General features: G+C 48.7%; 2 protein-coding genes across 6 annotated transcripts; both read right to left on the bottom strand.

Moving 5' to 3' along the window:
* Window positions 1-122: 122 nt before the first annotated feature.
* On the bottom strand, window positions 123-22,015 carry pbx4 (pre-B-cell leukemia transcription factor 4). 4 transcript variants are annotated; one of them, XM_062449927.1, is made up of 10 exons: window positions 20,941-22,015; window positions 18,434-18,547; window positions 17,012-17,085; window positions 6,762-7,006; window positions 6,327-6,517; window positions 5,750-5,885; window positions 5,483-5,639; window positions 4,373-4,476; window positions 3,354-3,440; window positions 123-3,238 (listed from the first exon to the last, which is right to left on the bottom strand). In XM_062449927.1, the coding sequence occupies exons 1-10, from the start codon at window positions 21,123-21,125 to the stop codon at window positions 3,143-3,145; spliced, it is 1,389 nt and encodes a 462-aa protein (XP_062305911.1). In that variant the 5' UTR covers window positions 21,126-22,015; the 3' UTR covers window positions 123-3,142. The 4 variants fall into 4 exon arrangements, with proteins under 4 accessions (XP_062305911.1, XP_062305918.1, XP_062305927.1 ...); XM_062449934.1 differs by lacking the exon at window positions 18,434-18,547; XM_062449943.1 differs by lacking the exon at window positions 4,373-4,476 and having other exon boundaries at window positions 20,941-22,010.
* Window positions 22,016-24,276: 2,261 nt separating this feature from the next.
* LOC134010318 (kinetochore-associated protein DSN1 homolog) lies at window positions 24,277-27,032 on the bottom strand. Of its 2 annotated transcripts, none has more exons than XM_062450041.1 (11): window positions 26,927-27,032; window positions 26,570-26,606; window positions 26,179-26,455; window positions 25,991-26,064; window positions 25,806-25,878; window positions 25,611-25,692; window positions 25,442-25,492; window positions 25,275-25,346; window positions 24,991-25,138; window positions 24,815-24,902; window positions 24,277-24,728 (listed from the first exon to the last, which is right to left on the bottom strand). In XM_062450041.1, the coding sequence occupies exons 1-11, from the start codon at window positions 26,953-26,955 to the stop codon at window positions 24,646-24,648; spliced, it is 1,014 nt and encodes a 337-aa protein (XP_062306025.1). In that variant the 5' UTR covers window positions 26,956-27,032; the 3' UTR covers window positions 24,277-24,645. The 2 variants fall into 2 exon arrangements, with proteins under 2 accessions (XP_062306025.1, XP_062306024.1); XM_062450040.1 differs by lacking the exon at window positions 26,927-27,032 and adding an exon at window positions 26,681-26,841.
* Window positions 27,033-27,264: the final 232 nt, after the last annotated feature.

The following is a 27,264-nucleotide window of genomic DNA, read 5'->3' as shown; positions in this document are numbered from 1 at the left end:
ACACTAATTATTTTATTAGTTTTCTAATAAGGAATACTACAGCTTGTCATATTTTTCCTTTTGTTTTTACTCTTTCTAGAACAATTCTAAATTGAGGTATAAAAGGATTACAGACTCACAAGTCTGAAAAAAGAAGGGTTTATGTACAAGAGAAATGGAGACAGAGGTAGAGAGACAAGAAGTGGTAAATACAAGGGGAAGTGAAGAAGAGGGAAATGCAAAGATACTAATGAAACAAAGTCAGTAACGGGTTACGACAGCATTTGATTTGGTGCTGTGGAATCATGTAAGCACAGGCAAGAACTTGAGGCAGGTTAGATCAATGAGAAATTCGTCAAGATCTTTTCAGTAAGGACCAAAGAGCCCTCTGTCTTGGGTCTCTTGTCTTAACTGTTCAGTTCATTATTTGACAAATGTATTTAACATGATTTACAAAGGGAATCTAAGGCTATTTGAATATTATTGCCGGAATAGTTGCCAATTCTTTAAGGAGAATTCTAACCGCACCAAACCAAGCTGAAACCCATAAACCCACATCATAACCCTATCATGAAGAATATCACTGAAATCATACAAAAATGTAATCAACCCCAACAGAACAAAAAAGGCCAAACCAACCACCCCCACAGCTCACCAATGGAAAAGAGAAAAAAAAACAAGGTTTATAAAACACTGAAACATTCCACAAACTGTACAGTGACATCCATTACGACTGGTAGAAAAAAGGGGTAGCTAATTTGGTGTAGTGATAGCATTACTTGTAAGATATAGCCATATGAGAATGTTTAGAATATAAGTAACAATAACAGTAAACAAGGATACAGTAAACTGGCTAATACATTGATGAGCTGAAAAGCTCCTCAACCAAGTATTTTCTGTAACATGAATGAACAAAGTCAATTTACATTTCAATGTTCATAGGTCTTTGTTTAATATAGTGAGTTCCCATTACATTATCAAAACACCCTGCTACTTACATACGTTGCTTTATAAACAACTCAAACCAAAGAAATGAACAAAAATTATGATTTGGCCCTAAACCGTTGTCATTGTAACAAACCCAGCGCTGCCTATTTGGTAACCAGAAGAGTAAAGCCCTTGCCAAGCGGCTAAATCAATCAACTAAAAATGCCTTTACCAGCGGATGCTCTATAATGGATACAAGGGGGGGAACAGCATGCCATCCCACAGAATGGGATGCCTTCCCAACTGCACACAATACAATCAAATCTTAAGCACAGGTGTGACAGATATGACAGACCTCAATTGCAACCCCTCCCCCCCCCCTCCCCCTCCCCCTCCCCCAACCCCTTAAAAACCCCAAACAAAGTAACTCGAGGCATGACAACACCATTCACAAAGACACAGGTACAAATACAATTCCCTCCTCTCCCCAAAACGGAAAAACAGGGCGACTCGTCACCCTGTCATAATTACATTGTTGAACATGGTATTTTTGGTTTTTGGTACAATAGACCTGTGGAGACAAACAGGTTTCAGGTTATACGGAGATCCTAGTTGAGCCCTGTCTAGCTTCGCAGCGGCTGGTGGAAGAAGCCAGTCCTCCAGGTGAAACACCAAAGAACTGACGGAACTGGAACAGGTCACCAGCCGGCCGGCACAGCTGAAACATCCGAGAGCTCCGTACATACAGTATACCAACGCGTGATGCATTTAGTCCTTTTTGGTCTGTGTCATTATACCCTTTCTTTTTGCTAAGGAAAGTGGCGCTAATAAACGTGAAGATGAAATGATGACCGATCTTTACACCTAAAAGCCGACATGCATGGAAGACAGCTACGTTTCTACATTAATGTCTCATTTTTTCCCCAATTACTCATCACTGCCCCAAACTCTGTCCACACCCCCAATTCCCTAACATGTCTTAGAAGTATGATCAAATTAATCTTATTTGGTGGCTGGTGCATTCTTTGTGAAACAGCGTTTAGAAAAAAAAGGCTACAATCAACTAAACTAGTTGACAGAAAGTTTAAAGTCTACAAACCATCTACAAAACCTTATGATGACTAGCCACGACGGGGCTGTTGGTGACAACCTCCCCCAAGCCTAGGGAGATCCCTCCCCTCTCTCCTCTGCCCTCTCTCTCCCTCTCCCCCCACCACCACCACCTCCTCAGCTCTGCCAGGCTCAGAGTCAGCAGTCTGCTAGTATGATCTCCCTCAACTCCCCCTTACCAGATAGCTGCACCTGTGTCGAGATGCCGAAGTTTGTGCTTGACAGATTGCGTGTGTCTACTTCCATAAAAGGAGCTCAAAGTGGGAGGCGTGTGCTCACATCTGTGCATATCTGACCTATATATATCTATGTATATATATATATATCTCTATATATATCTATCTCACGTAAAAATCCTCACCAAAATGAAACATCAAGCAGTCAAAAGATGGAAGATACAACAGTGTCTTTGCGTGTAGTTGCCAGGAGGTTGTTCCTTGAGGAACAGAAGGGGTGACAACTTTTCGGGGGGGGGGGGGAGAGAGAGAGAGAGAGAGGGGAGGTGGGCAGCACTTTGGTACAAGCAAGGTGAGCAGAGCTCCCTGGTGACCGAGGTCACCTTGGTGACTGGCTAGAGTGTGTAACCAGTGTCACGTGTCATCGTCAATGCTTCATGGGGGAGGGGGGGGGAACTGAGCTGAATCATAGTTTTCCAGAGCTGAAGGGGTCTGTCCCTTAGGAAGGGGTCGGCCCCTTAGGAAGGGGTGGAGTGCAGAGGTCGGTGCAACGGGGACAGGCTGTGTGGACTTTAGACGTGCGTATACACGGGTGATGTACAGACATCAGGACCCAGACACAGCCCGGGAGGTCCAATCCCCTCCAGCACAAACACACTGCAGGGTGGAAGACTAGTCCCTTCCATCTTCCCTTCAACTGTCCGGTGTGTGACAAGTGTGTGTGAACGTGTGTGTGTGTGTGTGTGTGTGAGATCGACATGTTGCCTGGTTGGTGGATCCCAGTCCGGGTTCGGAGAGTGGTAGACAGGGGCAGAGTGTAACTGGTCCAGGCAGGCTTCAGGAGCAGAGAGGCCAGGTGAGACAGGAGGGTTGAAGGGACGGGAGGGGGGGGGGGGGATGAAAGGGGGATGAGGCGGGAGTGTTTGGAGTGAAGGGGGGCCGTGGGGGTCTCAGTTAGACGTGTCGGAGTGGACGCTGCCGGGGGGAGCGGGTGGAGAGGTGACCGATGGAGGGTTGGTGGTGCCCTGCCAGCTGCTGTTGTTGGCCTGCAACGACACACGCGCAAAGCACCTCCGTCAACATTCACTCCACGGGGGGTGAGGGGGATCGCGACACTCTTGGTCCTGATCAAAGGAGCACAGGGAGCGGGGCCGTACTCACGTCCAGGTGGTGTGGGGTGAAGAGCCTGCTAGCAGACAGCTCCTCATAGCCGCCCATCAGGTGTGTAGCACGGTGCAGGGTATCCACCTAGCGGGGACAAACAGGTGGGAAGAGAAAACAAAAAAGCACTTAGGAGGGGGGGGTCAAACTGTAACCTGGAAACACTACCTACAAAAACACTAATCCCCCCCCCCCCCACACAAACACACTGCGGTGCATCGGGAAGGCACTTGAAACGCAAGTCGGGGGTCGAGCAGAGCCGATTCGGCTCCCGCAAACCTCTGCTTGCGTCTCCTACTCTAATCTGCAACCACCGAGAGGATCGGAAGGTCACTGAGTGGGGTCACGAGTCTCTCTGGCCGGACCCCTGGTCCCCAGCCTACCGCTGGTCTCACTCCAATGGAACGAAAGGCCGCAGAAAAAGAGCCAATCCGTGCATTTATTCATTTATTTATGCAATGAGGTGGAATGGTTTATGACCCTCACAGTCGATAGGAAGTGCTGAAATGCATGACTAGCGGTCGGGCAGATCCGCCACGACAGGTTCGCTACAGCAGAAACCTGGGGCTCCTCTCGGGGGGGGGGCGACAGGACAGTGCACTCCCACTGGGTAACACACGACACCAGGACAACAGGAAGGGTGAGAGACAAAACCCAGGCTAGGGGGGAGGGGCTAGGGCATTCATACACAGAGAGAGAGACACAGAGAGAGAGAGACACAGAGAGACAGAGACAGAGAGAGAGAGAGGCTAATGTAGAAATGCCTGGGTAGGTCGGAGGAACACCAATCACTAATCACAGGGTGTGGATGGGGAGGGCCGTGTGCGACACAAGGCTTGTTTCGGAGGGGGGGGGGGGGTGTGAGTGCTCAGGGTCAGGCGGGGGGGGAGTGGTGTCTAAGGGTAATGCTAGGGCAGAGCCAGGGAGAAGATGCTAGAGGGCAGGTGGTCTGGGAAGTTAACTGGGGGGGGGGGGGGGGGGGCATTGAGGCAGGCTTTGCAGAAGTCCTCAGTGCCTACCTGTGGCTGAAGAGAGGGGGCGATGTTGAGACCCTCCCCGTTGACCGAGCGCAGGCCAAGGTAGGCGTCGCCTGTGTGAGACAAGCTGTAAGACCCCGATGACCCTGTGGGTAATACACGTAGCCGATCAGGCACGCCGCGGTGCCAGGGCCACACCGGCACCGACCGTGCAAAGGAACGCACACACTAACGGAACCTGGCAACCTTGGCACCGGTCACTCATCAGCCAAGTGAGTTATGGGTGCCGGGGGGGGGGGGGGGGGGGGGGGGGAACTAACCAACAGTGAAAAACGGAACATGGATCCCCCACGAGACTAAAAGGTGACTAGTATATTATCGGGATCGCAAAAAATACAACGCTGATGTTACGTCTCAACATATCTTTGCACTGCCGGAATAGAAAATCAAATCCAAAAAACAAAACAGATCTAGTTGTCTAGTTGATCTAGTCATAGGCTGTGGTGTTTGAGACGGCCCAGAAGGGAAGGCCCGGGCACATGGAGAACAGAGGGCTGAGCATGATATGATCCTTCTACAGCTTACAATGACTGAATGATGACCTACCTGCTCCTGTCTGCTTCCTCAGCAAATAGGGGTAAAGCTGGCATGTTATTGTGGGCGCACGTGTATGTTTGTGTGTGTGTGTGTATCTATTAGTGTGTGTGTGTGTGTGTGTGTGTGTGTGTGTGTGTGTGTGAATGTAGGCGATACGAAGACAGACAGGTAGCAGGGCGGCAGACATGCTTGCAGAAATGAAAGAAGCCGTGCTGAAGCACACAGATGAGACGCGCGGGGGGGAAACCGAGCGCGGGCGTCAAAACCAGGAAGAGACATTGTGCCCTACGGGACGTACTAGAACGACACGCATTTCCGAACCAGTGGGGGCCTCGCAGCCAGGTTGTCAGACACAAACAGGCAAAACGAGTCTGACGCGTAACCCAACAGGACAGGCAGACAGACGAGACCGACACAGACAGGACACAAAAAAAACAAACACGGCCCTTCTCCTCGCGCGCGTATGTGCGAACTCGACGCTGCCTGTCGTGGTGCGGGCGGGCGGGTGGGTGGAGGTGTAGATGAGGAGGGGGGGGCGGATGGGGCACACGGTACCTGAGTTGGGCGTCGCCGGAGAGTTAGCCTGGCTAGCCTGCGCCGACACACTGGCAGCATCCACCGCTGTTTTTACTGCGTAGAGGTTCGCTTCCTCCTGGAACTTACCAATGTTCTTCTTGTACCGAATTCTCTTGTTGCCGAACCAATTAGAGACCTGGAGTGGGGGGGGGGAGACGACAACACACACACACACACAACAGGAGGATTAGTGTTCGCGGGTCCAGATGCGGGTGGTGTGTGTGTCCGCAGGGTGGGTTAGCTGACCTGAGAGACGGTGATGGCACACTTCTTGGCCAGCTCCTCCTTGGCCTCCTCGCTGGGGTAGGGGTTGGACAGGTGGGAGTAGAAGTACTCGTTCAGCACCTCCGTCGCCTGCTTGTTGAAGTTACGCCGCTTGCGCCTGTCGGGACACGAGGCCGGGGGAGGGTCAGGGTGGCGGCGGGACACGGGCGGTGGCCTCGGGAGGGCGGCCCTCTGCGTCCGTTTACGTGGACCAGAGTTACGGCCGCGTTCACACACACACACACGTATGTCTTACCAGCACTAGTGAGGACCGACAAGTCCCTCCCATTCAAAATCCTGTTATCCCAAACCCTTCATTCTAACCCTAACCCTCATTCTCCATGTGGGGACCCTAAATCCAGCACTGGTAGTAGTGAGCAGTGAGGACCAATTAAAAGCTCCACAGCCGTCGAAATTCTCCTTAGTTTGCTACACCTGTGGGGACTTCTGGTTCTTACAAGAACAGCAAAACCCAACACACACACACGCACACACCAGGCGTCCAGGAAGCGCGAGCGCAGGGTCATGACGGCTCACACACAAGCGCACACACACACACCTGGCGTCCAGGAAGCGCGAGCGCAGGATCATGACGGCCTCGCAGGTGCTCTGCTTCAGCTGCATCTGGATGGAGGAGAACTTGCGGTGGATGATGGCCACCATGCGCTCGATCTCCTTGGGCGAGATGGGCCGCGTGCGCGACTGCTCCCTCAGCAGGTTCATCACGTGGTTGGTGAACTCACTGCAGGCCTGGGAGAGAGGGAGAGAGACAGAGAGAGAGAAAGGGAGAGGGGGAGAGACAGAAAGGGAGAGAGACAGAGAGAGAGAACGGGAGAGGGAGAGAGACAGAAAGGGAGAGACAGAGGGAGAGAGAGAGACAGAGAGAGAGAACGGGAGAGGGAGAGCGACAGAGAAGGGGGTTACGTAACTAAACCCGGAGGCGCGAACAGAGTCCATGCATTCACCCGACCCGACCGGCGAGCCCCCCCCTTACCTGCTCGTATTTCTCCAGCTCGGAGTGGTAGATCTGGCGGATCTGGGCCAGCTTGGCCCTGTAGTCGGAGTGCTCGATGCTGCCGTCGTTGGGCGAGCCCCCCGCCGCCGCCGCCGCGGCAGCCGCCGCCGCCGAGCCCCCGCCCTTCTCGGGGCCGGACACGCCCTCGGCCAGCAGCATGTTGTCCAGGCGCATGATCTGGGGGTCCGGCGGGTCCTCTTCCTGCACCCCCCGGATACTCAGCACTGGAGGGCATGGAGATGAGAGAGAGAGAGAGAGAGCGCAAAATGAAGAAGTTGGGAGGGATGTGAAATGAGTGGATGTGAAAGGGCGCGGCGCGGTTCACGCGTCCGACAGCAGAGGGCAGTGTGGCCCCTCGGTGGCAGCGCGCCAGAGTGGGGGGGGCGCATGAGGCATGGGGATAGTAATAGGAGTGCATGTGCTGTCAGTACGAGCTCCACCGGCCATAAGTACAGCTTTCAGACGCTCCACTCCACCACTGCATTAAAGCGGGACCTCTGTCAGCCTCCAGCCGTGCTCTCATCCCTCTCTCACACACTCCCCCTCTCTCTCTCTCTGTCTGTGGAACTCTACACCTGCACAGTTCCCTTTTCACCATGAAATGAGTCTTCCTTTCTTTTCTTTTTTTTTTTTTTACAGCAAAGTTTGGAATGCGGACATACCGTTGAGAACGAGTTTCTTTTCAAACGACACAGACTGAAAACGTAAGGGCAGAGCGCTGGTTGTGTTTTGTTCCGCTCCATTCTTGTATTTTGAGGGGGGTTGAGAGGCTCAGTGACATGCTCTGAGGGAGGCAAACCCTGGCAATATGTAGGATTATATTCACAGTGGTAAGTCAGTGGTATCTGACTTCCACTTTGGGGATTATGGCAGTCTGTCAGAGCTCATGGTGAAAGGTGAGGGGGCTGCTTTAAGGAGGAAGCCCTGGGATTGGATTGTGTCTTTTAAATACCTCTTTCCGTTAAAACACAACCGCCACGACGAGCCAATCCCCAGTAAGCATTCGTAAGACCTTCGCTGTTAAAACAAACTTCAAACTTAAGCCCTGTATGACAAACTTCCGTGTAGGAGAGAGAGAGAGAGAGAGAGAGAGAGAGAGAGAGAGAGAGAGAGAGAGGAGAGAGAGAGAGAGAGAGAGAGAGATAGAGAGAGAGAGAGAGAAGAGAGAGAGAGAGAGTAGGGGAGGGAGGAGACAGAGAGAGATAAAGAGGCAGAGAGAGAGGGGAGAGAGAGAGAGAGAGAGCAGGCAAGCATTCTCTCCTGCTTACAGAGCCGAAACAAAGAACAAACATGAGAACAGTCTGCCATTTGTTCTCACGGTTAATAATAACCTGGGTGTAAATCCGAGCCAGAATACGGGGTTTGCTCCAAACTGAATAAACACGACCTGCCAACTCGGTGCCTCCTCCCCCGCCCCCCCGTATCCACCCCCCCCCCACCCCCCCCCCAACAATGCCTCCCTTCTTTTAACTTCTCCTGAGCGCTCCCTCTTTTTTCTATAAAGTCTCCTTCCCTCCAATTCTAACTCTTTCTCTCCCCTGCTGTTGCTCCTTTTTTTTTTTTTTCCCTGTTCCTTCTTGCCTGCTCGCTTTTCTCTCCTTAGGTCCTCTCCGTCTCTCTCTCGCTCTCGTCCCCTCCCTCACATTCCTTCTCTCCGTCGCTCCCCCTCTCCGGGGCTCAGGAATGCAGCGGGCCCAGCCGACTGAACTAATGACCCCCGACCCGTCCGTTGCTCTACCTCCCCCCCCCCCCCCATAGTCACTTAAGAGAGCTCAACTTTGGCGCTTCGCGTGGACGCGCCTATGGGGGTGTTAGTGTGTCACTGCCGGTGGGAGACCTCACTGTGTGTGTGTGTGTGTGTGTGTGGTGGCGCGCAGACTGAGGGGTGAGTAACTGCTTCTGCACTGTCCACCTCCAGTGTGGGCCTGTCCTCGTCACCCCGACCGGCCAGAGCAGCGAGACGAGCCTGGCTGTGGAGGAGAGCTCGTCCCCCGCCTCCGCCTCGTCATGCATGGAGGTAGGGAAGTGACCCACAGTCGAGAGGGCAACGCTGGCTCTAAGAGGTCTCTCAACACCCCCCCCCCCCACCCGGCCCTAGTCTGCCCCCTCCCTCCCCTCTCCTCATTATGGCCCCCAGCTGTAGCCTAATGCCCTCCGATTCTCCTAATTACTTCAATTAAGCTGTGATTACTGACAATTACACTGGCACCCAGTGTAGGGGGGCTTGAAGGGTTATGGATATTTCAAGAGGAGGTCAGACACAGGGAGGGAGAGTCGACGCAGGTTAACCCTTGTGCTGCCTTCGGGTCACATGACCCAAAGGTTCATAACGAACCATCGTTGTGTTTACCCAATACAAAAACAGAATAAAAATAATTTTCTTTTAACCATTCCAATGTGGGAGGTCTGACACAGCCCGACAGTTAAAAGAAAATGCTTCACTTGTTTTTGTATGAGGTAAATTTGTCGCAATACGACGGTGGGTCACAATGACTGATGGGTCAGAATGACCCGAAGATAACACAAGGGTTAAGACAATTGTGCTTTGGGATGATCCGAAACACACGGCACATAAATGCTAGTCTGACTGTACACCGAGAGAATAAGTTCCCAGGCGTGACAGAAGAATTGGGCATCCAGTTAGACTAAAATCACCCATTGCTTAAAATTCGGGTGATTGTGACATCCAAAATACAGCATGAAAACAAGCCAAGGGGAACTGGAGAAAGGGCCGCAAACCGTATTCCAGGCTCTTAAAAACACTCAATTATGGACCAGCTAGCTCCCTAGGCAGGAAGTGTGGCATTGCAGAGACTGCATGAGCAACCCATACTATGAAATATTCAAGGTCTCCAGCTGGGTTTCCACTGCATACATAATCACGCTCATTTCAGCACAGCCAATATGGCAACGGTGTTGTTGTGTGTGTGTGTGTGTGTGTGTGTGTGTGTGTGTGTGTGGTGCAAGGTGGCTACGATATCCCTGAGCCGGTGTAGGTGAGCTGAAGTCCACCCAACACAGCGATACTGTACATTAAGTGCAATATCTTCCAACACATAAAAGGATAGATGTGCCTTAAACGGAGTCACTATATCATCGCCCAGCTCACAGCACACATGCTTTATGCTCCTGTGTCTCTCCTCTCTCTTGCATCCCCTTTTCACTCTGGCCTCCACCCCCCCCCCCCCACCACCACCCCCACCCACCACACATCCCTTCCCCCCTCTCGGCAACCCCCCCAGCACCCCCCCCCCTCCTCCTCCTCTCCCTCTGTTCTCCATTTCAGTCGAGTTCTCCATGTGAGCCGCAATCCCTCATGCTGTCAGCCCCCCCCCCTCTCCCTCTCTCAGTAGACAGACAGGATTAGCATTTTAATTGCATCAGCTCCCTTGGGTATTCTCAGCCTTTCACTGGGAGAGAGCAAGGGAGCGGGAGAGAGAGGGAGAGAAGGGGGGGGGGAAAGAGAAAGAGAAAAAAAAAAAAAAAGGAAAAAAAGGTAAGGAGGGTAAAGGAGAGCCAAGGAGAATTGGAAAAAAACACAAGGAGTCACAGGAGGAGATGTACAAGCAGAGAGAGAGAGAGAGAGAGAGAGAGGGAGACGGTGAGAGGCAGAGGAAAAGATGGCAGAAGGAATAGACAATGAATTCAGCCATACACAAGAGACTGGAGACGAGGAGGTTGAATAATATGTGGGAACAAAATACAGAAAAGGGTATTTGAAGACGGGGAGGGGAGAGAGAGCGAGAGAGAGAGTGAGAGAGAGCGAGGGGGGGGGGACTAATCTGGCTAGATTTGGAGAACGGGTGCAACAGAGGAGGTTTTCGCATTTACAAGAAGCAAGACTACACTCGCCACATACTAGTCTAACTAAATTAACAGATCCAATTCTGGAAGGAGCCCACCGAGCATGCGGGAGGGGTGGAGGTACACCAACAGGCTGCAGTAGACACCAGGTTCCGTGACCCAGACAGAGGAGCAAGGCCTCCACACAGACATCCAACAAACCCGACACAGGCACAACGCCGCTTGATCTAAAAAGCTCAGCCCGGGTGACGGTGTGTGAGCGCTGCTCGAGACTCCTAGCCGGAGGAAACGGGACACGGCCGGCGACCCTGTGGGGTGGACGTCAGGGTTTCACTGTGTTTGAGGGCCGCTCTAGGCGTCCTCTCCCTCCGTGTCCCCCCCCCCCCCCCCCGCGACATAGCAGGGCCGGTGAGGGAGGGTAGAGCGGTCCCCCCTGTTGGGAGTCTGGGTGTTAAGACTACAGGGGCACGATGGTATCCCTCAGCACACTGCTAGCTGGGCTCCATCCTTGTTGAGGGCCGTTTTGTTGTGGAGGAGAGTAAGCCGGGGAATCCATCCATATGTCACTTCCTGCTTTAAGCAGCTCAGACTAATCACTGTTTGGCCACTTTGCTGTAACCCTGTGGCACGCACCCGGGAACACACACACACACACACACGCACATAGGACACACCATTTATTGTTTTTTTTTTGCATGCAAACAGACACAGTAAAATTGCGCACACACACACACACACAACCCCAAACACTGCTGCCATATTGAGGGAGTGGTAAGCGGTCAGTGTTAACATAGTGTGATCTGATTAGGGTGTGAATGGGTACCACCCTGGGCAAACACGGCTCACCAAGCCAACACACCATTAATCACTTCTTAATTAACTACCGAGGCGTTTCATGAAGACCAGAGCGAAAGCACACTCCGAGGAACGACTGGAAACCCAAACGTCGGGCAGCAACACTCGGGTCGCTTGACAAAGACATCTGGAACTGGAACGGTTGGCGCGCGATCCTCACTTGCACAGGTGCTCCATCACGCCTAATATTTGATCGAAAAATGGGAATTGATAGCCATGTAAGGTCATTCACATGCAGGCGCCCGCGCACACACACACACAGGCGCTGTTTCCTGGGGGTTTGAGACAAGATGGTGGAAGGCGAGAGGTAGAACTGTCACCAGGGGGGTGGGGGGAGAATGATGAGAGAGGGGAGCCAGGCAGGGGGAAGACAGCTCCAGCCCCCCCGGTCCCAGCCTCGCGCCGTCTCTCCCCTCCGTCCTCATCAGCACAGCTGCCTCCTGTGCTCATTAGCGCCGCCTCTTAAGGAGCTCCTAAAGACTTTGTGAAAAATGAACGCTCGTTGGAGAGGTCGTTAATTTGCACTGTTATGCAAATTAGGTGGCAATTAAGCAATGGATCAGGGGAGCCGTGCCCATCTATAACGAGCGAAACGAGCGATATGACACAGTCGGATAGTGCCGGGGAGAGCTGAAGCCGGGGCGAGCTGAAGCCGGGGCGAGCTGAAGCCGGGGCGAGCTGAAGCCGGGGCGAGCTGAAGCCGTGTCGCTGCGTGTGCTCTGCTGCCGCACCGACTCTGGAGGAGGGGACGACCATGTCCTCGGTGGCAACAGCTCACCCACCCTCCGTGGTTCGTCTATGGCCTCAGCGTGCAGGTCAGCCGACGCCTGCCTCCGACAGTCGCCTCAAAACGGAGAGGTGACGGGGCGCGGCGGCGGAGACGCTGCCTCGTCCGCAGCCCCGGAGCAGAGGCAGCTACGCGAGGCGGTGTTCACACCTTTGCGTGTGAGACGCAGATTAATATAGATTAGCAAACAGCTTTTAATACCTCCATCCGAGTGTCACCCATCCATAGCCTTAACCCTGGGCAGAGTTCCAGAGGCTTAGGAGGAGAGCAGGGTCCTTAATGCCCCCGATAACATTACATTTAGTCATTTAGCAGACGCTCTTATCCAGAGCGACTTACAGTAAGTACAGGGACATTCCCCCGAGGCAAGTAGGGTGAAGTGCCTTGCCCAAGGACACAACGTCAGTTGGCATGACCGGGAATCGAACTGGCAACCTTTGGATTACTAGCCCGATTCCCTCACCGCTCAGCCACCTGACTCCCCCAACCCAAAACACACTCCTAATCCTGCCTACAACCCCCCCCCCCCCCCCCCATGCCTGATATCTCCATCTCTCCCCTCTGCATCTATCTATGACACGGTGTGAAATATGCACAAACATACTCTCTGGGACTGTGGTGTGCTGCTCTACGGGGGGGGGGGGGATGGGGGGGGCTCCCATCAATTGTAATTAATCCTTAATTAGTCAGGATTAGGAGCTGGCTCTGACACTCTCCCGCCCTACCGTCACCACGCTAATGCAATCCAGCTGAGGCTACATTTACATATCTTTAATTAAAGAGATGTTGGCTAGCTTTACGAGGCAGCCCCCAGACTGAGGGGGGGGTGACACACACAGAGGGAGGTGGGATGAAGCGTGTTGGAGTGGAGCGCTGCGATGTTTCACTCTGACCAACCTGATTAATCCCCCCCCCCCCCCCCCCCACTAAGAGTCTTTCTCTGCAGAAGAATGGCTGATATGAAGGCCATAACTGCTTTAGCCAATGCATCAAACTGAGAATCCTAGTAGCATACCTAATGGCAGAGACAAGATTCATAAAGAGTACCATAAATAGAGGCTGTGTCCCCTTGAGGCCTTCAGGCGTACTGCCAGAAGTGTGGGCCAATGCACATCCCCATACTTTAGGATAGTCTGACTTCAGTTTGACACATTAGCGCAACCATTACAGAAGTTGCCATGACGGTGCTCGACGTCCCTGTAAAATCCCCTCTGCGAAGACTCTGCTCCTTCCAGGAACAGACAGGGCCGGGCTAATCCCGGAGGGAATAACGCGACAGACAGGGAGAGAAGCAGTCAGCCCACACACCATTAGGCCGGGGCTGAGCCGGGCGGAGGGGCTGGGGTGCTCCTTCCTCCCCAGTTGGAGGGCTTGCGTCGGGGGGGGTGGGGGTGGGGTGTCTGTCAGGGCTAGGGGGTCTGTGTGATATTAGCCGTCTGCCAATCTGGCCTGGGAATGGACATGGAGTAATTACTGCTGCTCTTACTGCCTCATCAATCTCTCTCTATCGCTCCTTCTTGTCCTCCTCCTCCTCCCATCCCCTCCTCGACCCCCTCCCCCCCTCCCCCCGCCCCCCCACCACCACCACCTTTTTTGAACAATCGCTTCGGTAAAGAGGGAGAAAAACCGATTGAGTGGCAGGGATACCGGCGCACACAACCTCCAACAGGGATGAGGGCAAACGAAACCGAATCATCTCGTAGCTGCCAGGTGCTTGACTGAACGCGTTCACATAAAATAATACGGTCTGTCTTTTTGTTTTGTTTTTTTATCCTTTTTTTCTTTTCTTTTTTTTCACGGTTTGGTTCCCTCTTCTGTCCCTCTGCCATTTAAGGCAACATCGGGAACCCTCCTCAACGACATCCCTCTGCGCTGAACAGGCGCTGCGAGGCTTTCACTCGTTAAACTATCATAAAAGTCTGAGGTTTCCAACAACTCGTAAAATTTTACGGCTGGGTTCAAATTAAGCTCCTTTCGAAGCCAATGATACTTAGCGGTCTTAATTAGGCGAGTGATTCACAGGGCTGAAGGCTGTGTGTACGGAGAGCCGAGGGAGATGCTGAAGAAACAACATGAACCCAGTAAGACACATCCGACAGCCTGTTTGATTGTCGGTACCATGCAGGATCTCTACTCAGTATAAAGGGTTATGTATAAAGGGTTATGTATAAAGGGTTACGTAAACATGCCATCACGTAGACAACTAACTGCCACTTTATTACACGCAGCACTTGACAGATTGTTTAAGGATGGACGAAACTGATGTTTCACAGACTGTACGGAAAATGGACATGGGAAATACTGGAGTCGGTGGCCGTGGTTTGGAAAGGGAGTGAACTTGCTTCAAAAGGCCGGAAGATTTGGCACCAAATGTTCCAACAAAACAACAGACCCCAGTTGAGGTTAGCTCCATCATTATCTTTTACAGCTGTTCTTGAAAACTGGCTGGGAACAAACAACTTCTCCATGTTCAGTGTGAAACAACAACTGTGCTCGCACAGACCCCCAAAAAAAGAGAGAAAGGTTTACAGCAAAGAAAGACCATTTGATGGATGGATGTCTCTCCCACTGGTAAACTTTTTCCTCGCTTTTGGATCACGTGACAGATTTCTAAGTGAGCAAGTTAGAGACTTGTCAGGAAGGAGTAAGCAAGAGGAACACTCAGAGGAAAAACGGCGCGGGCTTCTGAAAACATTTGGTTGGTAAAAGTTGTCCCACTGCACCAAGAGCCAGGCTATTTTTACAGCTCAAGAAATACCCCAGAGACAGACGGGAAACATCACGGAGTGGAAGCGAAATAATTCTCTCCTAAACTTTGATCCATTCTCATCCCCTCGCCGGTTGTTTCACTTCCTTTCAGAGTGAATCCGTGACAAAGATTTGAACTAAACCCTCATTTCACGCGGATGAAGGTCATGTTTAACGTGAGAGTGCGGGACAACAGGGATCTCGGGGTGGTGGAGGAGGAGAGGGGGGGGGGGGGCGCTGGCATTTGAGAGGAACATTTCCTTAACAATGAAAACAATCTACCCAACTGCAGCACTCTGTGGAATTCACCTCCCCCACCCCCCACTCCCTCGCTCCTCCCCCCTCCTCCTCCTCCCCCACCACCCCTGCATTACCATATCAAAGCCCCCAGTTCAGAGCAAGTCTTCTCTTTCAAGAATGGGAGCGAGGCAGAGGGAGGAGAGGGGGGGGGGGGGGGGGGGGGAGGACAAGACCCAAGCAGCAGGAGTAGACCCAAGCCCGAGTTTGCTTTTATCCCTGCTGTTCTCTCTCTCTGTGTGTGTGTGTGTCTGAATGTGAATGTGCGTGCGTGTAAAAGACTGCAGAAAAAATCTGTGGAGATACTGGAGGACTACTGATTGGGGGCTCCATGAGCTGCAGTCGAGAGGCTTGTCAATTCACATTCCACAAGCGCATAATGGCGCCTGCAGGGGGGTCTGCTGGGGCAGCAGGGGAACGGCAGAGCAGGTACAAGCTGATGGGGCTGGGGTCACTACAAGCAGCGGAACCAGCACGGTCAAACAGTGGTTGATCAGATTGACAGATCTCCACGTATTTATATACGGAATTATTCCCAGCGCTTGGAACAGGCCGAACACATGCAAAGGCAGTGCAAAGATAAAAGGTGACTTATCATTCCGGCCCTGTCTCCATCTCTACCCTCACCCACGCATCTTCCACAGCCACATCGCCCCCCCTCTCTCTCTACGAGACAGCTAAATGTGAAAATCAAACGGAATGGCATTAGGGTAAGTAGGACCACTGGTTGCCAAGGAAACTGGGTACCCCTGACCCTACTCCCTCCCTCCAAGCAAAGCCCTTTAGTTTCCTCCAATGAGAAGAGAGCAATAATGCGTTATTGACAGATCGCCACAACATGCAGCAGTGCAGGGTTTTCAGCCTGTATTTCAACTGGTGAGATACCATGAGAGAAAACATGGAGGGGGGGAAGAGAAAGAGAAAGGGAGAGAGGGGAGGGACTCAGAGTCCCGCCCACCCCGTACCACCATATCCATCAATCCTCCATCCACTCCTTCCCTCCTCCTTTGAACCATGCTGGAGATCTGCTAGGCAGCTGACTTGAATAGCTAACAAGATGGGATCAAGAATTTGACTTTGGCGAATGAAATCCTCCACCATTGCAGCAACATCCTTCAGGTAATATCTGGATATTAGTGAGAGATATTTGTTGATTGGCAAAAAAAAAGAAAAAGAAGAAGCTATGGAATAATACCCAGATATTAGAGTGAGATTTAAAAAGAAAGTAACCGTGTGGACCTTGGCAATATCACATACCAATATAACTAAAAGCCTCTTTAAAATGGGGAACTTACAGTGCATTTGTATTTCCATTAAACTGAAAATGACCTGAGGGACATGAATGGAATGGTTCTTTTACACCAGGTAAGACAATGATGGAGCAGCAATGTTTATCTCTGAAGATAAACCTCCCCACATAAAAAGGTAAAGAGGAATGCAGTTACTAATCCAACTTTACTTGACTCAGGGTGAAGAGGCTTTAAACCACTAATTGAATCTTGGCAGCAAACCAGTCCACCTAGGCCCCTGCTGCAACATCAATGTAACTTATGACAGTGAGTATTGACTACCAATGCTGATACGACATCAATATCCCCCCACCAGGGAACCATTATCGGACAAACTAAACCCCCAATAAGCTGGGCTACATCAGATTCGGTCAGACTGTATAAGCTTCAGTGGAGTGAAGTGAGAAAGCAGTACCGAGGAGGAGGGAGGGAGGGAGAGAGAGTCGTACCTGTCTTCTCTTTGATCTCACAGAGAACGCTGAAGAGTGCAGGCTTCATTCTGTGACAGTTCAGCGCGTGTTTCCTGCCAGAGAGAGAGAGAGAGGAGAAGGAGAGAAGAGATTGGGAGGCATGATTAAAACTGGCGGACCTCAACTTAAGACCGTTTCCCTTCATGATACACAGATTTGTCGATGTACGGGGCTAGGCTATGGATCCCGATCCCCTTAACCCCCAACCATCTGTATGCATCTGCAGAGATCCAAGCATTGTGGCAGCAACTGTATTAAAATGCCCAGGTGTTGATTTTTCCTAAGCAATATTAACATGGGAGATAAGCCTTGGGAAATCCAAGTCAAAAAGGTAATCAATTAGTTTTCATGCACCTCCTAATTACTCACCTGTCTGGAAACACCACTCATTCACACCAGACGTGTGTCAGTGGAGTCAAACAAACAGAAAAACAACCCACGAAAAAGAAAAAGAACGCACTGTCCGAGAGGTCTGAAACACAGTGGATGTTAGCTAGGGGTGATGGAAGCCTACTGTGTTAAAAGCAGCCAGGCCCATGACAGGTTCTCACTGACGTCTCAGGCCCGAGTGAGAGGCTGATCACTCTACTGAACGCTCCCCGCCATTACACAGTGGGGAGCGCTCACGCAGAAGGATGCTTTCGGTGCTATCCGGTGTTCCTTAAGTCTGTCGTTTCTCCATCAAATGCACATACTGACAGACACATACAGAGACACGGCTCTCTAATGGCTCCGCGAGTCACGGACTCCTTGTCAGTCTGGTCTGGGAGCTGCCGAGCTTACAACAGAGCCTCACACGAGGACGAGATCTGTGGACGTTTGCGCTGTTCAAAAGACATTAGGCATGGGGTGGAAAGACGACATTTCGAAAGCGCAATTTCAAGGTCCTACTGCTGTTCTGAGGTAAGTGGGAAGAACATTTCAGGTCGACAAAAAGTGATTTACCAAATATTAAAGCCAAGTTGGAACAAGAATGTGTAAAAAAAGACGATGGAACAGAATTAACAATGATTCCTGGAATTAAAGTGTACAAATCAGCATCGGTTGATCATCAGTGGGATGATCGGACTCGAGAGTGTTTCGGGAAACAATGACACAAACCACGACGAGACAGATGAAGAATGAGCACACCTGACCTCGACACCCAGTCCAGTTGTGTGTAGTGCACTATGTGATGCCTGTGTGGCTGTGCGTTGGTATGCGTGTGTGCCGACTAAAACCGCGGATGCCACGGAGAGAGTACACCGAGGTGACTCGGTGTGCGTGATCGTGTACGCCTGTGTGCGTCAGTTGTGTTTTTGGACTGCTGGATTGGAGTGGGGAGGGGGGGGGTGCCTTCATCATGGAGGGGATGAGCGAGAGGAGGGGGGGGGGGGAGTGCTCATGCGGTCCAGTACTGACCTGTGCTGGAAGTTGAGCGGCAGGCCACCCCCTGCAGTGCCCCCCCCAGCTCCCCCTCCCTCTGTGGGGTCGTCTGATCCACCCCAATGCGCCGGCGACTCTTCTGGCCAGCATCTGAACACAGGGTAACAGGGTGAGAGGATGAGGGCGGGCGGGCGGGCTGGAAGTGCAGGGCGCAACTGTGTCGTCCTCTGCTGCCCGGACATAAAGAACTCCCCCCATCCCACCACACTGCTCCCCTCCAGGACGAGGGCTCCTCACCACTGCCCAGCACATCACTCGTAGCTAGCTAGGTACGCGGGTAGGCAGACAGGTAGGTGTGTAGGTAGGTAGGTAGGTAGACTGATTGGTAGACAGGCAGGCAGTCTTTTGTGCCACATGTGATTGAAGCTGTACAGTAAGGTAAATACAGTACCAAGACTGCTTTAGCACCTCATATTTCAGGGCCCTGGCAGGTACAGGAGCATGTAATAATGCCCCCGATAGAAGCTAAATCTAATATTGTAATTAAAAAAAATACAATTAAAAAAAAGAGAAGAAAACAAGGGACTAACTATACTGAAGAATCTTTGCTGAGACGGCTAACCAAATTCAGAGTTGTTCAAACAACTCTCTACAGTCTCCCCTTCGGTGAGAAGTGGATGTGAACATCACAACATGCTAAAACATGGACTGGAAAAGATGGTGCAAGTGCCAGACTGTCCTTAAGTGGATTGGCATGCTTTGGCCAAAAGAGCATCATAAGTATCTTGACAGACTGATTCCAAGCCTTGCATAAGGGAGATGATTGTGTTTACAGGTCTGGACCATAGTCCACAGGAATGTTGATTCCAAGCCCAGAGGGGACACTTACTGCATGTGGATATTCTGTTATGATAACCCAGTACCACTGTCATCTTTAATATAAATGATCCAAAACATAGTTACTTTAGATGCTAACGACTGACACGGTTTCAGATTATGACTGATGTTACATCTAAAATGAGCAAAACATGATGCACAAGAGGTAAAAAGGAGTCTGAAAAAACAAAACAGACGTATACTCGTCTCAACAAGCCTCTCATGGTAAATGATATGCCATTGGTGAAAGGTTTGCTGGAAAGATACTTAACTCTGCCAAAGCAGTCTAACTAATATACCCCAAAAAAGGCCCAATTAGGAATCAAGTCTGATTAATCAATTAGGAATCAATACATGCAAATGTCCTATGTACAAATACCCTTAATACACAGAAACCAACAACAGTAGAATATATGACATTCATCACAGATTTAATGTATGGCTACGCCTTCCTCGTGCATATTTTGAAAGGAAGAAAATATAATATCCTCCAATTCCTAGGCCGGCCTTGTAGCGTCCCCCCTCCCTCTCCTCATTAATAGAAACTCGATTTGCGGACAGCTGCACTCGCGTACACATTATAGGAGAATTGATTGCACCCTGCACACAATGAAAAGGATGAACACCAGGGAGGGAGGGAGTGAAAGAGGAGTGAATTAATTAAGAGAACCAGGTGGTCAAATGTTGGGTGGAAAATCACTAGCTAATGACACATCACACGGTGGCCACAGTTTCGTAGTGGACGCTGTCTATTGTTTAAATTCTGACGCGTATAAGCTCACCTTATGGCTCCTTGAAGCCGTATGGGAAATGAGTAAGGGTCATTTGCTTTTTTGTGATACATATTCACAAGTCATGATATTAAAACATATCAATTACACAAATGTTGAGAGTGGAACTACATGAATGATTGTCCAATCATCAGTCCAGTGCCACATACTGTTTATCAATACCCTTGTTGATGTCAGGTTTAATATTGCCTACCAAACCAAGTCCCACAACACTATGTACATTTTAAAGATCATTATTTATAGAGACGGATACATTTAAATGATTTTTGAAACATTTTTCTAGATGAGCATTGGTAATAGATGAAGAAATGTAGACTATATTGAGAGGCATGGTGCATGCTATTGTAAATTGTTACAGAAACCATGGTGATGGTTCCACTCGTTATTCAACTCTGACGCATGTGCCATTAAAGACGCAAAACTTTTAAAAGTTTGAATTCTAGAAAAAAAAAACTGAACTTCAACTCGTTGCTAGTTACTGAGTAAATGCTCTACTTCCAAATATATAATCTAAATGAACGTTGGGTTAAAAGCTTCCAGCCTTGTAGGTACAAACATACTACTGCATATGGACAATTTCTCTAAGCACGTGCAAGGTTTGAACAAAAAAGTCATACTTTTAGACTTACATACTATATGACGACATATAACCATCATATAAAATTGAAGCTCATCTGAAAGAAAATGTGGATCTGATTTTTCCACAATTAAACCACATGCGTAAATAGCCAATAGAGCGATGTCAAAATCCTATCAATTGCATTTGTCAATTATCTGTCGTTGTTCACAATTCAAAATGATGACAATAGAAAATGTGTATACATAAACATGATTTCTCGCGTTTTCAATCCCATTTCCCTTAGATGTTAGTATTACCTGGCCTGCGCCTCGTCGAGGCTTTCATCGGTGATGGCCATGATCTGCTGTAAAATATCCCCAATGTCTTGTTGAGGTTGGCCAAGTGACTGCTGTTTCCTGACCGAGTCTGGATCTCCCACATCGGCTTGCGATAATCCACCGAGTCCGGTGAGACCCGCCAGCATTCTAGTCTGGTCATCCATACTTTCAAAGAAACCTCGCTGTTTTCCTCAATCGAATACAGCACAATTAGCTAGCTCGCTAGCTAACAAAGTAGTCTCCAGCGCAAATCATACACCACTGCCTGATAGGTACTATTACCAAATAGCTGCGCTAAAAATACTCGAATGCGGTTCTACATTCACGTGCGATTTACAGTGGTGTCGATATTATTATATCAATTAAAACGATTAAGATAGCGAATAAATGCAGCTAGCCACTGTGGAGCTAGCTGGTTGAAGCCCCCCGAACGCAGAAAAAAACGGAGCTTAGCAAGCTATACATGCAGCGAATGTTGAGCTGGCAGACAGCGCCTCGCGCTACAACATTTTCAGGGGAAGAAAGACAATAATATACAGCTATGCACGATAGCTGGTGTAAAAATACTGCCAACCTAAGAGAAAACAACGTGCAAAAACCCGTTCGCTCAACAACGCCAAGCTACGTCAAAAATCCCCTATGGTTCGGGTTTGCTTTTCAAAACAGAGCATGCCATTGTTTTCCAAAAGGAAGAGCGCTAGCTAGCTGCGCGAGGGACCAGTGTGCATCGTCCACCGAACACCACCACCAGTTACTAGCTACTGGCTAGCTTGTGTGTGTGCGTATGCTGATAAGGAGTAGCTGGCTATAGCTATCCACTATAGTGTAGCTAGCACGTTAGATATCAGGCTAGCTAATTTAGGTCAACATGCTAATGATGATTAGCTATTGTATCGACTATACTTTGACGGCTTGCTAAGACTGGTTGGCATTTAACGTCATTGTTAAGATACGTGACTGTTTCAAAAAAGCAAGCGTAGCTGCTGCTGATAGCCACATAGTTTGTAAGTTAGCTTGCTAGTCAAGAATGGCCTGGCTTCTGTCTATCTCGTACAGTACAGTCTAAATCCAATTTACAGTGAGGACGAGTCTGAGCGGTTTAGCTACGAGTCGTTAGGAAACAAATCACAATATTTACACTTTACACACAGTCAGTTGCATGCTTGTAGTTCTAATGTTGATCACAATAATTTGAGTCTACAGTTGCACAATTGCATTGATTGTGGAATTTCACTTGTGAATTTAACTGCGAGTGGATATACTTAAATCATGAGATGGCTAGTTAGCTTACATTAAATAACCTTTTATAGGGTGCATACGTTGGTTTGTGGTTTCATTCAATTTTTTTCCTTTTTTTTATTGACAATCTTGGTTTTCATGATGCTTTCCTCGTCTTTTTTTAGGAGGGGGAGGGGTGGCGGATGAATGGTGAGATGTGTTTTGATTGCATTAAGTAATTTATTAGCCTTGATTTGCCCATTGATACAATCTGTCCAATTGAATTTCACCAAGTACCCAAATAAATCAATAAAGTATCCGATTGTAGTTGCAGCATAAAGTGTCAGAAAATGTAGGCCCCTCATATTACAGCAGCATCAATGATGAATCGGCTACATCCAATCTGTCTTTTTGTGCGAGAATGTGGACAGAGCAGATTGAAAACAAGTGTCCTCATTTTTTCTGCAAACGTGGACGTTTTTGGCGTAGTTCATCACTCAGAAGAGAGAGAGACAGCTTTCCCAGACGAATGGCTAGCTGAATGGACTCAGAGGCGCAACCTGGCGCGGCGTCGGAGAGATGATGGGTGTGCATGAAGAGCAGTACGACAAAACTGGCAGTGCTTTATGCTGACTCCTTGCACATCCCTCTGCTACAATCTGCAACTAATCAATCTAAAGTCGGATATGAAATAGAGGACTAGAGTATACAGTAGTGACTCCGGTGTTGTGTTGTAGGGCTCGTGGCACTTGAAACGTTGAAACGAGCACAACTGTGCAAGGGTCACTAACCACATTGCATGTATAATACAAGGAGCAGGAAGCCTCGTAATCTAAATCTGTGTAAGATTGTATCTTTTACCATACGCACCCTTCCAAGTAACAGAACTTGGCAAACCTCACATCTCTGCCTCTTATTGCTAGTTTACTTATGACATGGCTCCATCAGTCACAAGGCACCTCAGTTGTATGTCTAAGTTCCTGTTTCAGGCAGTAAGAAACAAAAACTCAATCACTTTCTCTGCATATTATTACAGAAATTGAAAGACCATTGAGGTTGGAACCTAAGGATGCCAAAGCCACTTTGTCCTGCCTATATCCTATCATTATTCTGTCCTTTTAGACCAGTCTGTCTTTGCCCTTTCTCCCTTTGATAATTAGCTTCACTTCAGTCTCATATTAGACAGATTAAGCTGTTTTGTTGCATGCTTGAACAATACAAGGACCTAAAATGCATATAGGCCTTCTTACAAGCCTTACATGTCACAGGGGGGCGTCACAGATTCCTACAGATCAGCTTTAACCAGCCTAAACCTTTAGAGAGAAAAAAAAAAAAAACTTGCAGAAACAGAAGGGGAAACATTTTTAAGAAACCTTGGGAGGAGCAATCCAGTGAGTGGTGCAGGCCATAGGTGGGAGCCAATTTGACAATGACAATAGAAAAAAAACAAACAAAAAGTAAATGCGAGGTTCAATGGAAATCGTCATCACCAGATGACTGATGGGATAGAAGACTTGTGGAGACGTTATCTTGTTTTCTTCAGATAAGAAGTGTGAGGCCGTACATGAGAGAACTTAGCTATTGAGAGTCTTTAGGGGTGCAAGTGGGGGGATGAGAATCACTGCATAATGTCAGGGCTGCGTTCTGCCTCAGTGACCCAGCAGAACGCAAGAAGAGTCATGGTGTGGGGGAGGGGTTCTCTCTAACGGTCAGGGGACATGGAGGAGGTGGAAGAAATTTGGCGCTAGTGAGAAGTGGATCTGAAAAATACTGAGGCAAATGGCCGCAAGGGACAGGAAGCCAGAATCGTAGCGCTAACTGAGAGCAACGTGTCCTGAGTGGAATGGTTTCACATTCAGAGGATGTGGCTATCTTGCAGAGCAAAGTGTTGAACGTTTAGATTTTTCCCATTTGGCTGCATTTTTTTTTATCTAGCTACTGTGGCTGTGATAGAACATTTTCTTTCATTCACAAAATAATTTCATTCATTGCACAATAGTTACACATTTACAGGTATGTATCATCTTTGATAACGTGGGATAATACAATAATAAGACAGTCATGTCTCTTTAAAGTAAATTCTTTATGCTCATTAAGTTGAAACATGTACAGAACAACAATATAGGAGGGTAGAATTTAGATTAGTACAATCTATGACTAATGCTATTCTTAGTTAAGTAAGAAAAAGCACAGTTTAACAAAACAACCAATCATATAAGATCTACTAAGCAGGTGAATGGTATAGGATCCTTAATAAAGAGTAGTATTGCCCCCTGGTGGACAACAGCATACACTACAACCCCCCCCCCCCCCCCCCCCCCCCCCCAAAAAAAAAAAAGATGGAGAGAAATACGAGACATGAAAGCAACATGACTGGTCTTGCACGACAGGGTGAACCTGAAGAACAATTCCGGGTGTTGATACCAGTCAAATCAATGAGTTGTCAGTTGCCAAAAGGAATAGTGACTAGGACAGCAAAGTGGGAACAGGACCTGCCAGCAGATTCCTGATAGGATCCGAGGGAAGATGCTGGAATCCTGCCTCAGACGCTGAGGAGAAAACATCCAGATATCGTTCTGACTTATCTTGAGTTGGACCAAATATAATACAAATAAGTTATTGTCAGTTGCCTTACCCAATTGACTACTGGTCTCTTTCACCAGTAACTTTGCTTGTCCTTGGATGGATAGAAGTTCCCTCACCATCTTACACTGAGAGTCCATCTACACAAGGAGTATCACACGACAATTGAACCCTTCCAGCATCATCAAAGCACATTGGTTAAATGCAATCATTGCACCTTATACTTACCACCAGCTCTATAGTGTGCAGTAGGGGCTGTTGTCTATACAGTACACTTTGGTAGTCAGGTTTACTGAGGATAATCTGGCTCTGTGAGGACTGTGACAGACAGGCCGGGTCTAACGGCACACCACCCTGCTGGCCTTGCTCCACTCGTCTGTCATGAGAAAGACAAAAAAGAATCATATATATATACACACACATACAAATATATACCATGTTTCAAGACAGATAGCCATTAGATGTAGAGTCAGATTGTGCAGTGAGTGACTCAGTGTTACTGCTGAGCTCACCTGGCCAATTCATCTGCTTTACTGCGATGTTTGTTGAGCAGGGACTCCCAAGATTCATTCTCAACCTGCAACCTGGATCACAGGCGGTATCAACAGTGATTCGTCAAAGTAGAAAACCCACACGGAATGTTGAAATGTTGCAATGAAAAGGCACTGGATGGAAATACCTGTGGATGGCCTTCTGGGTCTGTTCCATAGCCTTCTGTATGGCAGGGTCCCTAAAATCAACAGGAGAAGATAGTGAAGATTCAGAATGACATGCATAATAGTAGAAAACCAAAAACAGTCATTTAAAAGATACAATAGAGTATAATATAGAAGGCATAACTGCAATACCTGGCAGTGCTTGTTGGAGGTTCCTCTTGCTTGCTGCTCATGTCTTTGGCCAGACAACACCATTCATTTTGTATAGACTCCACTGAGCCAAGGAATATAACAGGGATATTAGTTATGTAAATAATAAATGTACTACTTACATTAACAACATGAGGAAACATTTTAACCAAGGTCAACCACTAGGTTTGTACTTACTTTGAGTTTGAAATGATTCCAGACAAGCATTGGGTAATGTCTGCAGCGAGTCCTTTGTTTTCTGTAAAGCTAGCTGTAAACAAGAAGGAAATCAGACAAACAATCATCTGTATTATCTCACAAGAACTTCCGTTCCAGGACTGACTGCCTCAATGAACTCCCTTAGCGTAATCCCTTGCACTCACTCTCATAGAGGCCTCCAAAAGCTTCTCCAGCTTGTCCTCCTCTGGTAAGGATGGGTTAATAGTACAGCAGAGAGCTGGGAGACGAGATCAGGCATTCAATAAGATCACATATACTCTGATTCAGTAGTGGTTGCTAAAAGTCACCAGAAGCATTACACCTCAACATCCAGTAAACCGAGGGTGCTTACTATGGGAGGGGTTATAGAGTGCAGGCAAGGACCGTCTGCCTCTTGTAGACCTCCTCCAGGATTTCCTCCGGGTGTTCGGACTCAGGGAAGTACCATCACCCTGAACACCGCCCTCCAGGTTCTGTTCCTGCACCTCTCCTGTGCTTGGCTCCATTTGCTTCTCTGTTGCCTCCGACAGCAGGGTGGAGGATGTAGGAGAATGGATTCGAGGGGACTTCTGTGGGGGAGCTGAACTTGGACTATTAGAGCGGCCTCTTTTGGGTCCCTGGGGACTTTCCTATACAATAGGGTAAACAAAACGTAACGCTATGTAAGTATGGTTATGGTGATATATGTAGTTATTTGATATTTGTTCAACTGCCATGTCTAGATGAACCTTCTGACGTCTTACCTTGCCCTGGGTATCGACATCATTAGTGTCGCATCCGCTGAAAGATATTTTAAATGATAATGTAATTTACAATACTCAAATAACGTTTAACGCTGAATCTAATGTAGTCACATGTAGCAAACTAGCATGCTAACAACGGTATCTAGAAACATATCAGTTAGGCTAGAACTATCTAGTTACTTGTACTGTACAGTTTGTGACGTTAGCAACATCGTTAGCTATCTAAAGTGCCATGTTCTCTGCTATAAAGAAACGCGTCTCACAACTATGTTAACAGCGTGCTGGAATATTTGGTAAAAAATAAATAATTCTCAATTAGAAATGTTTTATACGGTTCAATAATTAAATATAGCAGACCTGTTCACTTTTGTTCCACACTCCGCCATTTTTCGATCCAAATCTGCCCGCGCCCAAACAAACCAAACAGCCCCACCCCATTACAAAGCTGTGCATGCCGGGAACCGTAGTTCTTTGCCACCTCATACAATGCTCGCTGGTCATTACTAAACGTAAACCTGCACATCATTGCCTTTGTTTTCGAACTATTCTAAACAGAAGTCCTTTGATATATACTCCAGTTGCCAGTATAATTATTACTGGTCATATAGCACATACACTAATATTGACATCTCTGGGGAAGTGGATGCGGTAATGCACAAGGGCAATGTATAGAATATTCATATTTACAAATACAT

The sequence above is a fragment of the Osmerus eperlanus genome, chromosome 2 (assembly GCF_963692335.1).
Source record: "Osmerus eperlanus chromosome 2, fOsmEpe2.1, whole genome shotgun sequence".
Classification (NCBI taxonomy): Eukaryota; Metazoa; Chordata; class Actinopteri; order Osmeriformes; family Osmeridae; genus Osmerus; species Osmerus eperlanus.
Note: the sequence above shows the minus strand (reverse complement) of the source record. Positions and strands in the feature narration are given on the sequence as shown.